Source organism: Macaca mulatta, chromosome 1, assembly GCF_049350105.2.
Source record: "Macaca mulatta isolate MMU2019108-1 chromosome 1, T2T-MMU8v2.0, whole genome shotgun sequence".
Classification (NCBI taxonomy): Eukaryota; Metazoa; Chordata; class Mammalia; order Primates; family Cercopithecidae; genus Macaca; species Macaca mulatta.
The window spans coordinates 166092797-166108239 of record NC_133406.1 but is presented as its reverse complement, the minus strand read 5'-3'; the positions used below and the strand labels follow the sequence as shown (position 1 = coordinate 166108239).

Here is a 15443-nt window from a genome sequence, read left to right as displayed (position 1 = left end):
CTCGAATGCTGATCTCTTCAAGACGCACCCTCACAGACACACTAGAAATAACATTTTCCCAGCTATCTGGGTATCTCTTAGCCCAGTCAAGTTGACACATTAAATGAACTATCACAGGCCTTGTGTGTATCATCAATGGAGGTCACTGCAAAGTTTTAAGAAGGGATATAGAACAACTCTTACTATTATTTTAGAATGCTCCTCTTGTAACAAAGCAAAGGCTGGGTTGGAGAAATTCAAAACTGGAGGCAGAGAAATCAGTTCATCTAGAAGAAATATCTATTACGTTAGCTGAAGCAGTAGCTTTGAAAGAGAAAGGACATATTGGTTTAGGGAGATTTCAATAGGACTTCCCAATGGATTGAGGTGGGAGCACAAGGAAAATGAGGAGGTCAAGAAAGACTTCTAGGCTTCTGGCTTAACCATCATGATAATGATGGATACAAGAAAAGGAGCAGATTTAGGAGGGAAATGATCAGATTAGAAAGAGAAGGAGCCAAGGTGTGAAGCCAAACAGAGAGAGAAGAACCAGGCAAGATGAAAAAGAAGCTGGCACAACCTGGCAAATAAGAGCTATACTCAATACATTTTACAGAAAGAAATCAACACCTGCTTCCTAGATTTCATTTCTCTCCTGGGCTTGTCTCCTCCAATACATCATGATCAACTAAAGAAGAAAGCTGAGATGAATTAATCCATCAATATGTATTGTATCCATTCCCATTTCCTTATAACCAGGTACCCAGATTTGTGGATCACTTTCAAATTATAGTCTGGGCCCAGAGAAGAGAGTCTCTTGTTTTCTTTTTGTTTTCCTGTGTGAAGCCAGCTGGTTCACAAAGAGATTTAACTCTGTGTCCTGGGATTCCTTAATGCCAGGCTCTTATGGCCTGGGATATAGCAGTAATTTAAGAACATCTGCCAATTTTTTCTAGGCAGGATTTGGTGAGACTTCATATTGAGACTTTAACTCAGAGTTGCAAAATGGAAGTCCGGGAACCAGATATGGCTTGCAGACTTTTTACGTCACATGGTATTTAAAAATATGAATTAAAGTACATTTAAATACACAGATATCCAACAGGTCTCATATTGGTAGCCATTTGAGTTTACTACCCATCCTTAAATATTACATGAGTATGTCCTTTTCAACATATTATTTGGACCATAAAGTATTCTGAATATAATAACTTCAAAGGATACAAACACACTGATGGTGTGGACTGTGCATTGACAAGCGGCAGGAAAATAGGAGTGAGCTGAAGTTCTGAAATCTTGTTTATTGTGCTAATCCTTATCAGTTTATCACTAAAAAGAGCAGAGCCAACCAATCACCACCCAGATCACTGGAAAGATTAAATCAGGCCAATAGATGGAGATTTTTCTATGAATATAGCTGATATTAACATTCCAATATTTCATTACACTGACAAAGATTGCAATGAGAACAGACAATGGAGAAAATTAATCTATTCTTCTGACAGTATGTAATGAGAATGGGATGTGGCTTAAAAAATTAAGCCATTCTTAGTGCAATCTCAAGATTGCAATCTCATGGTCTCTCTCAGATGCTATACACTCTGGTGATACATCATTGAAAAGTGTCAGTTTAACAAAGAATGTGTCTTAGCTCTTGCTGGGATTGTAGAACACATTTGCTTTGTCTCACCACAGCCCTGCCCATTAAAAACAATGAAGTAGAATCAATTATACTTTTCAGAACACACATAAACACAATCAAAGTGGAAAAATTAAGATATTTCTGGCAATTTCATACTGGTCAAAACTTACTAACAAAATATTGTAGTGTATTGCTCTCTTTTCAGTCTTTTTAATATGAGTTTCTAAATTTAATTTTATAAAACAGAAGACAGTGAAAGGTTACTTTAGGGACTGAGAAACTAATACTAACTTATCCATAAGTGGGGTATAGATAATTAAGGTTGTCAAGGAGAGCTGCTCAGTCATTCTGTCTGCATAGTCATATTGCATTATGAGCTGAGCCTTATGACCAATGAGATAGGTTGTAGCCTTAAAATTTGCAGTAACTCAATGTAATATTTTACTTGGTATTCATACCCAAAGAGAACCTAAAAAGGATCTAAGATAACTGGCATTCTAAACAAAACAGAAAACATGCAATTATGTTTTTTATATCTAGTTCTCTAGGTTCAAACCAAAAAGAAATGGTGAGACTCTCAGATGTGCAGATGATGATAATAATAGCAACAACGCAGCTACACTTGCTGAGAGACAACAATGTGCCTGGAGCTCTATGTATATTATCTCATTTAGTCCTAGTAATGTGTGGGTTAAGTTCCTTTAGAATCAATGTAAGAGAGTAGTCAAGACTTAAATACTCGGGTTCCCTGTCTTCAAAGCCCATGCTTGCCACCATTATACTATGTCTTCCCTGCTTCATCTTACATTTAACAAAATTAATGTTCATGAGGCAAATTGGCTTAATTAGTATCTCCCAGAGAGTTTACAGCAAAGCCAGACTGAAAATTAGGCCTCCAGATTTCCTTGGTAAAGGTACTTCTTATTATGTCACTCTGCTTCAATTTATCAAAGCACCTCCTCCCATATTTTTTAATGAAAGATAATATTATTGATTAAATTTGCCACGAGATTTCAGTAATTTACCTGATCATGTTGTAATCTAGAATTAAACTAAACATTATATTCATTCTACAGTGTTTCTTGATGGCTAGGCATTGTGCCCTGTTCTCTAAACATAATAATGAATAAGATATTTATTGCTATTGAGCTATCATCTTCATTCATTTATTCAGTAAATGTTACTGAGTCCTATATACCAGAATTTATATTAGTTCCAGTTAAATAACACTTTTAGTGCCTACCTTTTTAATTGTTTAATTTATTATTATTCAACTTCTATTTTAGATTCGGGGGCACATGTGCAGGTTTGCTACATGGGTATATTGTGATGCTCAGGTTTGGGTTATGGATCGCATCACCAGGTAGTGAGCATAGCAGCCAATAGGCAGTTTTTCAACTTGCCCCTCTCTCTCCCTTCCCCCTCTAGTAGTCTGCAGTGTCTGTTGTTCTCATCTTTATGTCCATGTGTACCCAATGTTTAGCTCCCACTTATAGGTGAGAACATGTGTTATTTGGTTTTCTGTTCCTGCATTAATTCCCTTTGGATAATGACCTCTACTATTTACAATAGCAAAGACATGGAATCAACTTAGGTGCACATCAACAGAGGATTGGATAAAGAAACTATGCTACATATACACCATAGAATACTATATGGCCATAAAAAGAACAAAATAATGTGCTTTGCAGCAACATGGATGTAGCTGGAGGCCATTATCCTAAGGGAAATAATGCATACCTTTTGAATACCTATTAATAGCCAATTACTGTGCTAGGCACAGAAGATACAATGGTTAAAAGACAGTCCCTGACCTCAAGGCATTTATGATCTATATGCACAGGCAGACAAATAAAGAGGCAATTAAGTATAATACATGTTATGATAGTACAGATTGTTATGGGAGTACGTAGGAAGGTACCCAGGAAAAGTCAATCAAAGATAAGACCTAAATGACAGTAGATGTTATGAAGGAAAAAGGGGTAGGGGAGAACATTCCAGGCAGAAGGAATCACATTTTAGAATTAACGACTGAACCATAACATGCAGTGAAAAAACTTAGTCATTCACTTATTTCTTATTTATTCATTTACCAACTTTCATTGAAAAAAATAACACCAGATTATTTTTGGTTTATTATCACTTACATAAAATAGTCAGTACATTTTGACAAATGAATATATGAATGAGGTTATCACGTGTTGTGTTGAATGCTTGTTCTGTAGCTTTTCACTGGTCTGTCACTTTTGAGAAGCAACATAGACAGTCTCCATTCGTGTCTTTTCTTTTCCTGATAAAGTATTGACAAACAAGGGAGAAGTTGAATCCACAAATTGACACCATGGTTACATAGACTCTGCAGCTGACTCACAATACTGTGTTTAACTCAGGTCTTGTTATTCAGGATAATGAGAGTGCAAGCTATGCTCTAGAATTATGTTGTTTAATATGAAAGCCACTTACCATGACTGTTTAAATTTATATTAAATAAAATTAAACAAATTAAAAACTCAATGTATCAGTCACAGTAGCCACATTTTAAGTGCTCTGTAACTTTATGCTATCATATTGAACAATGTAGAACTTTTTTTTTTTTGAGACGGAGTCTTGCTCTGTCGCCCAGGCTGGAGTGCAGTGGCATGATCTCGACTTACTGCAACCTCTGCCTTGGGTTCAAGTGATTCTCCTGCCTCGAGTAGCTGGGACTACAGTGTGTGCCAGCATGCCCAGCTAATTTTTTGTATTTTTAGTAGAGACGGGGTTTCACCGTGTTAGCCAGAATGGTCTCAATCTCCTGACCTTGTGATCTGCCTGCCTTGGCCTCCCAAAGTGCTGGGATTACAAGAACATTTTTATCAGTGTAAAAAGTTCTATTAGATATTCCTACTCTAGATCTAGATTATTATTTTTACTAAACTATTGATAAATATTTCAGGATAGTGTTGAAACATAATAGTTGCTCAATAAATAGTTATTAATATTTTTAAATTTAGCTTTATTCTCCTTTAATGGTAAAGTCTCACTCTTTAAAGTAGAAACCAACATTTACACAAATCCTCTAACATATTTTTTGTAGCAATCAAGGTAAAAATTTGATTAATGGGCTGACAATCGCCTTCCTGAATCTGTAATACCAGAAAATTTCCCAAATGTTAGTGTAGCATGGCTGCTTAAGCAAGACTGACAAAACAATCTCAAGGTGACAAATTTCCATGTCATGACCCCCTCATGTTGCGTTGCCCACTTTCGGTGGAGGCACTGATAAGTAGTATCACTGCCAAGAGTGCTTAAAGCAAAGGGGAGGAGATGCCAAGACTTTGCAGAATCTACTTTGAATAATGAAGAATTAAATATCATTCATCTTAAACTGATTTTCCAGACACACTGCCAAGAAGCAAACAAGTAACTCTATATTTTTGATACCAGAATCTAAAAGAGTTTCAAAGGGGGATGGCTGGCACCTGCATCTGAGTTTAACTCATTTTATGAGTAGTCCCTCCCCACCCATTAGGCTGTGTACAATTATTTTAAATGTGCTCACCATACTGGCTTATGTACTTAGAGCTACACCAGCTCAACAATATCCAAATGATCATAAGGTAACAAAGTAGAGCAAAGTTAGAAGATCAATGATTGCTAAGCACCAGTCTGTTTGCTTATTGATTTACCTCATTCCAGAAATAATTTAAAAATAGTCAAGAGTGGCTGGGCATGGTGGCTCACGCCTGTAATCCCAGCACTTTGGGAGGCCAAGGCAGGAGAATCACGAGGTCAAAAGAGCAAGACCATACCACTAACACAGTGAAATCCCATCTATACTAAAAATACAAAAAAATTACCTGGGGTTGGTGGCACGTGCCAGTAGTCCCAGCTATTCGGGAGGGGCTGAGGCAGGAGAATCACTTGATCCCGGGAGACAAAGGCTGCAGTGAGCCCAGATCGCACTACTGCACTCCAGCCTGGGTGACACAGCGAGACACTGTCTCGAGAAAAAAAAAAAAAAAAGTCAAGAGTAACCAGTGAAAGTACACCAAAATGCCTAATTTTTTGTGACACAGAAGACATTTGATAAGGAGTGACATATTTGATAAGAACACAATCTAAACAACAAAAAATGAGTGGATGTATTTACCTCTGAAATTAGTAACATGTTTTATAAAATGAGAAAACCTAATTCTGGTGCAGATGAGATATATTGATAACCCTCACACACATGCTGTTGAGAGTATAAATTTAGTACAACTGTTAGAATAATTGTTGTACCGAAGTCTTTAAAGTAGTTACGCACTTTGGCACATCGTTTTCACTCCTCAAAATATCATAAATGAATAATCTATGAAATCTGGCAACTCGTGTTGAAAAGATATTCTTTGAAGTGTTTACACCCAAATTTGGAACAACCTCAGATTGGGAAATGATTAAAAGCTAAACGCAGTGTCATTAAAATAGGTTAACATAGAGTGCTAATAACATAAGAAAATGCTTGATTGCTTAGATTAATTATTTGATATTTAGGAAAAAAGAATTGCATAATTGCATATTGACATATGGTCAATGACGTAAAGAATATATAAGAAATACATGAAATATTTTAACAATGGTTTCTTCTAAATGATAACGTTTATTCCTTCTAATTCTCTTAATTTTTTAAACTTCTACAAAGAACAAGTATTAATTTACAATTGGCAAAATTAGGTAATAATTCAGAATAATCCATAAAGCAAAGTGTTGATCAAATCACATTGCATATAATTTCACTAGACCTACTGAAAGTGTATGGATAAACAGAATTTGATGGGAGTAAATTTTGGTAGAGTAGAGGCAGTAGTTGTGGCTTATATCTCAAAAGTCATTAAGATATAGACAGATGCTTACAACGCCACAATCTAAAAGATAGGAAGCAGCAATGTCCTGGAACTTTATCCTTTCACTGATGCAGAGCAATTTGTGTGAGATATAACAGGGCATCATGTGTTGATTACAGAGTATTTTCATTATAATGTGTGCTGAAGAGACCATGGATTTTGAAACAAAAGTCTGCACCAACTACTAGTTATATGTAAAATGTTTATACATTAAAAACTAGTTCCACACACACCACCACCACCACCACCACCACCACCTACTTTGCATGGTTGTTAGGAGGATTAAAGGAGTTTATATAGTTACCTGCCATGATGCCTGATACAAAATGCATTCAGTAAAAGTAGCTACAAGCTTGGTTTCTAAGAGAGTATAGAAATCATTGGTTGCAGAACAGGAAATATTTAGCAATCAGGAATCTACAGTGAAGTTCTAAGAATCACAACACAGTGATGCAGACATTGAGATGAGCAATATTCAGAAATCCATGCAGGCAGGCAACACGACAGAATTCAATCAATGAGTGTCGTTAGCTAAAATAAGGATGTGAAGTGTCCAAGAGAGTTTTAAAAATAATAACTACTTTATAAAATTAAAAACTAAAATCCCAACAACCTTATAACCAGTAATAGGATTTAAGCTTTAAAAAATCTATTTTGCTCAATGATACAGGTGCTATCAGAAGTGGAAATTTCAGTGGTATTCCATGTTTACTACATGCAATATAAGCTCTTTAGCCTAGGATTTATGGCATTATGCAGTCTTGTTTAATCTGCCTTTCAATCTTTACTTCTTATAATATCATGTACATACCCTATACTTCAAACAAAACGACTTGCTCCTTGCATATTCCTTCACTCCTTATAAATGCCTTCTGCTATTTATTGAGTCTGAAACCAAATGAATGAACAATTATAAAGATAAATTTATAGTATCAAATTATCCATCACTTATTTATACCATTGGGGGGAAAAAGGCCTAGAAGTCTCTTTGAATCTCTGCTGATATTGCTCAGATTGATTTTTAATGCCTTTAGTGTGTGTGTGTGTGTCTCTTCATTTGTTTCTTGAAATAAATATGTGAATTTCAAAACTGAAATGACCATTTGGTTTGCAGCGGCTGCGGCAGCAGACATGGCTTACCACCACATCAGACCTCCCATTGGCTATTCCATTCCCAAGCCTGTATCATCTCTGCTGATACGAGGGTGGAACGCATGTCCTGAAGTGAGTAATTTTTATTTCCTCTTAGAAAATGTGTTATGGTCAAAATCTGTCACAAATAGTATAACTCCAAAGTCTACTTTCAGTGTGTATTTTAAGACTGTCAAGGCGGGAAGACTGATTTGCCTTCTGCTCTTTAGTCTCTAATTGCCTCAAGAAGTCTGAGTATCTCATATTTCTTAGCTGCTGCTTTCTGATTTTGAAACGTTTCTCACAACTGATTAGTAAAAGAGAGACCAGGGTATGACAGATGACTCACAGTCTCATCTCAGCTGCAATTTTTATTAACTATGCGTGAGCCACACTTAGTCATTTTCCAAAGCAAGAAATTTGGCACAGGATGGATTTGTGTTGGCTTTTAAACATGAGGCAGGCCTCAGAATAGGTGGTCTTCAGGAGCACTGTGGGAGGCAGAAGACCTGGGTCCTAATCCCTCTCTAACTTTCTGAGTGATAGTATCATGATGTGGTTAACAGCATAGACTTAGAACTCAAATGGAGTGATCAATGTTACGGAAGGGATATGTAAACACTAAAATAAATTTTTAAATATGGTCATAGGTCTAAAAGAATAGTGAGGGAATGTTATCACAGAATGAAATTCCAGACAATCCGCCTACAAGAAAGGATTCTTAAGTGTGCAGACAGGTTATGCCTGCTTTGTTCTCAGAGATTCACAGAGGAGATTGTACAACTTCTTTCCTAGTAACACAGTCCAGTCCAGTGTCTAGTAATCTTTCTGCCAGTATATTTTGTCTTTTAAAATCCTTGTGTTTTGATATCAATCCATTAATTCCATTGCTCAGAGTGGAGAATATTAGTTTGCATTCTTCACACTGGAGGACCATCCTAGTTATTGTCCTCTTAAAATATAACTTTGTTTCTGATCCTTCCTAGGCACTTTATCTCTCTTCAACAAGAGAATAGATAAAGTGAGGCTGTTATTATTTCAGGAAATCACTTAGGAGAAATAGAATAAGCCCCAGTCCAGATGTTTGAAAAGAGAAAACAAGTTTTCCATTCTTTTCCTAAAGGCAAAATCCAGACCAAGTCATTACCCAGTCTCATCTGTGTACACAGAAACTCTTAAGAAGAAAAAATGAAGATCGTTTTGGGATGGATTGAGTATCTCAGAAGATAACCTCTTATCCGGGCCATTCAACCTGATATGTTACATGTTTATTTGTTTAGAATCTTCCATCACTACCAAAATGTTAGCTCCATGAAAGCAGGGGCTTTTTGTTTTCTTTTATTTTGTTCACTGCTATAACACTAACATCTAAAGTTAGATGCTCAAGAATGTTTGCTGAGTAAATGAATGAATACCACTATTGCCTATCAGTGCCTTCAATCCCTGCATCTGAATTTTGATGTCCAGAAAATGTCTTCTTGAAAATTACATCACATAAAATAGTTTAGGAAAACCTTTTCTTGTATTTCAGTATGAACTTCAGGCATATTTTCTCAGAAAAAGTATGTCAAGCACCTATTCTAGAATTTCCTTCTCTCTGTGGGATGTGAGCTATGACAAAGTTTACCATCAAATAACAATCAAGGGAATCCCTTTTGCTTTGATGAAGTGCCTCTTCATAATTATAGATAACAGGCGTGTGGAATTTCTAATTTCAAGATAAAGGTAAGTCATTGGCAGGTCCTAAAAGCTTTTTTTTTTTTTTAATAGAACGGATGTCTTAAGCAAAAGGTTGGGAAATGAGAAACAGAAATTGGAACATGGCCAAAGAAGGATTCTGTTAAAAAAAAAAAAAAAAGACAAAAATCGATTGCTTAGCAGAAAAGTTGTATTGCTATTAGCACAGAGTCTTTGTTCTGCTGATGAGATGCGGAGGGGAAGATAGAGAAAAACCATATTAGGAAAGCAAAATCTTCAACTGACTTGCGATATGTGGGTCTGCCAGTAAGTTGAGCCTGACTTGGCTCTGGCAACCACCTCAGTATTGTGAAGTTGAGCTGCTTCTGTATGTGACACATTTGAGTCTTCCTTAATTGCCAAGTAAGGTCTTTACCATGTCAGCAAGCTGAGTGGCAAAGAAAAGGAAACAATCGGCTATTTTTCATTATTTCCTTCAACAATTATTTGTTGGGTTCCTCCTGTATACCTTCTAGGGATAGGGGCAAGGGATTCAATAGAGATGGAAACTCATAACTGAAATGGAGTTTAAGACCTGGTAGTTATATGGAGATTGATTGAATAAACACATTAATGATTCCATAGTTACCTGCCAAGGTTAAGAAAGACAAAACTCTGTGAGAATGTATACTAAAAGAGTACTACAAGCAAGTTGGGGGACAAAGTCAGAATGTAGGTTAGTGAAGGCTTCCCAAAAAGAGTAACACTTGAGCTGAAATCATAAACAGGAGTTTTCTGAAAGAAGACAGCTTGGTGAGAAAGAACAGTTTAAGCAACTAGAACATGTGAAAATTCACTGGGAGAACAGATACAAGGGAAAGACTAGTAGTAGTTGCAACATTGTAGTCATGGAGAGGTTAAATCTCTGTATCAGGCATTATTTGAAACAAGTTCATCTTTAGATGGAGGACACTAACATCATGCTATCCTGGTCATTACTTTCTAGGTTATCAACTTTGCTTCTCATTTTTTCTGGTATATCTGTCTTTACCTCATTCCTTGAATTTGAAGCACAGTATTTTCTCCAGGGTGTCTTCTTAGTCAAAATTCATAAACTAGAACATTGAGGAGAGTAAGAAGACCAGTCTATTGAAGGTGGGAGAAGGTTGGAAAACAGTAAGAGGTAAAAAAAAAGAAAAAAAAAAGAAGAAGAAGAAGAAAAAAAAAAAAGCCTGATATTAGATAGTGACAGATTTTGGAAACTAGAACAGGAAATTTGGACATGGAATTTTGGCAATTGTATTTTTATCTCTAAAGCAGTGACAAGATAAAAGTAATTTTTTAGAAAGTTCATCTGAGTTTGATACAAAGGATTTATTTACTTACTTAAAAAATTGTATGTAGTTCCTATAGTAAGGCAAGCGCCGAATTATCTTCTAATGCTCACTGGAATAGCTGAGCATTGTTTCTTAATATGTGGCTGCGAACTGTGGGTTACAGATTACCTTAGAATGTTTGTTGAAACAAAGATTCTGGGGCCCTATCCTAAGTTTACTGAATGAAAATCTCTGACATTGAGCCTGAAACGCCACATTTTAACAAGCACCCCAGGTGATTTGTGCCCAACAAAGACAGAGAACTGATGGGTTGAAACTCAAGCAAAAGACAATGAAGTTGGAGCAGCCAGCTGGATTGCTGTTTGAGTAATCCAGTTGATTACAACACACAGACTACAATGGTTACCATGGAGATTCAAGGGCAAGGGTAAACCTGAGAACGATTTCAAAGGAAACATCATAAAGAGATAAAAGACTGAATTTCAGAAATGGAAGAGAGAAAAGAGACCAGGAGAACTAGCACTGCTGCCTCCTGAGAGTCAGCTAGTGACCAAGAGTACTCATTAGGCCTCTAGATATCAGGGATATTGTTGGCAGCGAGAGGAGAGAGAACAAAGCTAAAGGTGCTGCAGTAAGGTGACAGTGCTTTAAAGTAGAAAAAAAGGAAAAAGGAAAAGGAAAGATAGCTACCAAGAAAAAAAAAGTGACCTGGTCTACAAAGATGAAGAAGCCGTCAATTAGGGTGGAATAAACTTATCATGCAAGAAGTTGGCATAGATACTTCTCTCACCTTAAAGGTGCTTTAAAAATAAAGTGGGATCAGGCAAGGCAGATAGGTGGCATAGGAGTTAAGCTCAAGCAGAGATAATGAACAAAAATACCAGAGGAATTAGGATTAAAAGCAATAAAGTCTTGAATATTGGTGAGAAAAGACGAAGAGAGGTAAGAAGTTTAGGAACTTTCAAAATAAACAACTTAAGTCATTTCCTAGCAATTCTGAATAGGAAGGGAAACAAAAGAGGTGAGGTATGTGGGCTATATTTATATTGTTCTAATAATCTTATAAGGTTTACAAAGCTTATTTATTATTATTATTATACCAAATGTAGATATAAAGATGTATAGACCTAGACAGGTATACAGATACGAGAAAAGGAAGTTTGTTTCCCTTTTAACCTTTTTGTTCCCCTACTAAAAAATGTAAAATATGATAATATTCTAAACCGTGAAGGTATGCTTTAAATATTTTTTACAGTGGTCTCAAAAATTAAATTATTTGAATCCCTATATATATTTTTCAAATAAGCATGGCTTTGAATGAGACATGTTTGTTCTGCTACTATTTTTAAATGTAATATTTATATTCACATTTAATTCCAGTGTACAAGGAGGAGTTCTCACTCCAAACAATAGCAGCATGCGAAACCCAAGAGATCAAACTTGAAAGCTATGTACTAATAGGTTATTTAGTTTTCAAAATCTTAAATTAATAACAATTGGCAATAAAGCTCATTAAAATTCCTTTTGTTCAGGATCCATTGTGTTGATCTTCAAGCCCTGTTCTTCTAAAATGATTGAAGCTGAGATCTCCACCTAGTGGATTTATTGGATTTTGCAGATTTTTATGGAAACAGCCAACTATCCCTGGAAATCCTCAACTTTTTTCTCTTAGAGAAATAACAGGTTTTAAAGACTTCTACTTAAATCTAAGATAATTGTCAACAGGACAATTGCAAATGTATGAAATATGCCAATATGCATATCAGTTAGACTACAGTTAACAAAGCTGAATTTTTATTTTCATACTATAATTAGGAAAACGGATCAAACGCAAATATGAATATATAATTATCCATGTAGAAAGCAATATTGTAATACCACTAATTGAGATGTGTATAATAATTTACATAAAATAAACATCAAATGTAAATCTGCTCAAATACTCTTCTTATGTAGTCTTTCATTTTTTTGAGGCTTTTGTTTTTTTGCTTTTTCAATGTTTGCTTGCTTTTGCAAGACTTGGCCAAACTTTTCTTACTTGGTTTTTCATTCCTTCGAGAAGCATACTCAGTTAATTGTGTCAGACATATCCTATGACTCTATCTTGGATTTTTGTCATATATTCAACTCTGTGGTTTTATTTTATTGATAACAAAGAGCTACTGAGGACATCGTTATCCTCCAAAATGATGCATTTGTAATGCATGCAAAGGCTAAGGGGTGTTTGTGTGTCCTCTTGAAGAAAGCTAAAGTAGAAAATAATTACTATTTGAGTTATTTTCTTCACTTTATTCTGCTTCTAAAGGTGATGTAGTAGCATATTCAGCAGATGGTGGATACAGTGCAGGTTTTGGAGCAGAGCTTTCAGCTTCATTTATTCTTCTAGGAACTAAAAACACTTCATTTTCTGCCTCAAAACTGTCTTTTAACCCTGGTAAGAAGGAAAGTGCTTCATGTGTCTCCACTGTCATTGCGCCTTCTTTGTATGCACTATCTTTATCTGGTTGAATATTTTGAAATTCTCTAAAATTATGCATATTACTGTTAATTTCAGGATCTACTTCACTGCAAAGTATTCTATTTTGGGTTTCATGGGAACTTGCGATAGTTAAATCTTTAGCTGTAATGGTCTCCTCGGCAGAGCTTGCATCATATAATACATGTTTTACACTTGTTCCATTTTCCCAAGTTTGCTGCCTTTCTTTTGTGGTGCCTTTTAAGGTCATTTGTGTGATCTGAATTAACATACTAGAATCTGTCTTGCTTTCATCAAGCATATTTTTCTCTTCTTTCCCTACTATTTTTATCTCTAGTGCTTCAGTGCCGTCATTTCTGGGCAATGCATTTGTGCTGTCAATTCCTTTTTCGCTACTATTGGTTAGGTGCCAAATGGCTTGACTACTAACAGGAGAAGTACTGATATCCTTGGGAAGTTCTATTCTATTTTGGTATGGAATTGAATTTGTCTTCATAAATGATAGGTTGTTCTTGGATCGTGTTTGGGGAATGAGAGAGGAATCACAAGTATCTGTTTTTGAAAGTTTTTTTTCTACATCATTTTCTTCCTTATCCGTAATACAATTTTCCACAATTTGATGTGGTATTTGGGGTTTTGTCATTAATGTTTTTTCTTTATCTCCAAGTTGTGTATGAGTTGAATTTTCCTCTCTGTGTTGTAAGGCTTCATTTTGATCTAAAGTGTATTCCTTGTTGTAGCTGTCAGTCTTGTGAGCATCTAAAAGTTGTGTTTGATTCCTCGGGGACAAAGAAAACTGATTTAGCTCGCTGGTCTTTGATACATTCTGTCCCATGTGCTCAGTGGACTCCGTTGTCCGTTGGTCAGTAGCCCCCGTGGAATGCTGGAATGGTAAAACATCACTTCCTGTATTTTCCCAAGTAGTTGGTAAATAACTAAGCACTTTTGATTCAAGCTGAGTTGCACCTTCCATTTGTTCAGTTGAGAATTGAGAATGTGAGTGCCTGTGCTCAGCATCAGTGGGTGTAGGCTGAGGCAATTTTGATGTGTTTCCATCAGGAATGTGGCCAGCTGAATAACAGTTGCTTTCTATAGAGCTCTGGTTGACTACAGACAAGTTGTTAGCACTGAGCAGCGGGGCACGTTTAGTGTTTCGTTGGTAATATGGGGTCTGCTTTGAGGCATGTTTCAGAGGCAGCCGCTTTGAAGTGAGTCTAACATAGTTGCTACTCTCTGACTGTTGAAGAAAATCTGCAGAAGACACAGTATTTATTTTGGCTTTTGTCTCAGAAGTTTTGGATAATTTCTTAGGAGGCAACAATACTTGCTTGCATTGCTTTGGGAGACCTGACAAGGATTTTTCTGGATGGACTCTGACTTTTCTAAAAGGATGTAAATTTAATTTTATCTTTAAGTTTCGTCCTTTAATTTTCCCTTTGAGGTCAGGCTGAAGGGTTCTCTTCCTTCTCAGAACCTGTGAATTAGTAAACCATTTTTCTCCTTTGTTTCTCTCCCCAGGGTTGCTACAGTTTTTGACACCCAACTTAGTCAGCTGGTTACTTTGATTTTTCTGTCGTTTCCAAGGGGTTGATGTTTTGGGTGACATCATTGACCTATTTATTTCTACTAAATCAGGATCATGGACACTAACCCTCTTTGGGGAATATGCTTTCTTGATTTTTGTTGATAATCCTGATAAATCTATGTTGTCCTCACTCGTAAGAAATTTTTCTATTGCGCTGTTAATTTGGATTTGCTCTTTCTCAGGCTTTGAGTGTTGTCTACGATTTGGCTTTTCTTTCATGTAATCTTCAAATTGATCACAGGGCACATATTTACAGATAAGAGAATTGTTTGGCTGAAAATGTCTAGGTCTGCTCTGTTTTAACAGTCCGCAAGGATCATCATATTTTGATCTATGTTTTCGTACAATCTTTTGTACATAGTGTTCCTCAGGCTCGCAAGGCTTGGATGATGAGCTTGTAATAAAATGTCTCTGCCTATGAGGTTGTAAGCCATTGTCTTCTTTTTCTATTGGAGGCTGCCATGATTCATTTGTTAAATGCTTCTCAAGACTTTCTCCTGCCAAGGCTGAAGTGGGTATTGCATATCTTCTTCTAAATGTGTCACTGCTGATATCTGTGGAACAATAAATGCAAGAATTTAGCACTTAGCAGAGTTTTATTACCCCAACCAAACAGATACTTAGAAAGCTTGTGAGAAGTATAAAACTGACTTCTCTGATAATTGCAATTCTTGAATATTTCCTAATTTTTAACCAAACCTTCAAAGGACATTTGTCAGTTCCATATGTTTTGAATGACACTCTTTATGGT

At 36.2% G+C, this 15443-nt stretch overlaps 2 protein-coding genes across 9 annotated transcripts in view; one reads left to right on the top strand and one right to left on the bottom strand.

Moving 5' to 3' along the window:
* TNNI3K (TNNI3 interacting kinase) overlaps positions 1–15443 on the top strand; it is a 304917-nt gene that overhangs the window by 217170 nt on the left and 72304 nt on the right. For 2 of the 8 annotated variants that reach the window (XR_013412320.1, XR_013412556.1), the window contains 3 exons: positions 7601–7710; positions 8741–9342; positions 12164–12571. Coding sequence is in view for 5 of the 8 variants with exons in the window: in XM_015142215.3 (XP_014997701.1) it covers positions 7601–7710; positions 9149–9340 (302 nt within the window). In the remaining 3 variants the exon portion in view is untranslated. 8 annotated transcript variants of the gene reach the window in all.
* Positions 12607–15443, bottom strand: part of LRRC53 (leucine rich repeat containing 53) — a 42791-nt gene continuing 39954 nt past the window's right edge. The window contains exon 5 of the mRNA XM_002801608.4: positions 12607–15246. Coding sequence (XP_002801654.3) covers positions 12920–15246 — 2327 coding nt within the window. The 3' untranslated portion in view covers positions 12607–12919. The remainder of the gene's footprint in view (positions 15247–15443) is intronic.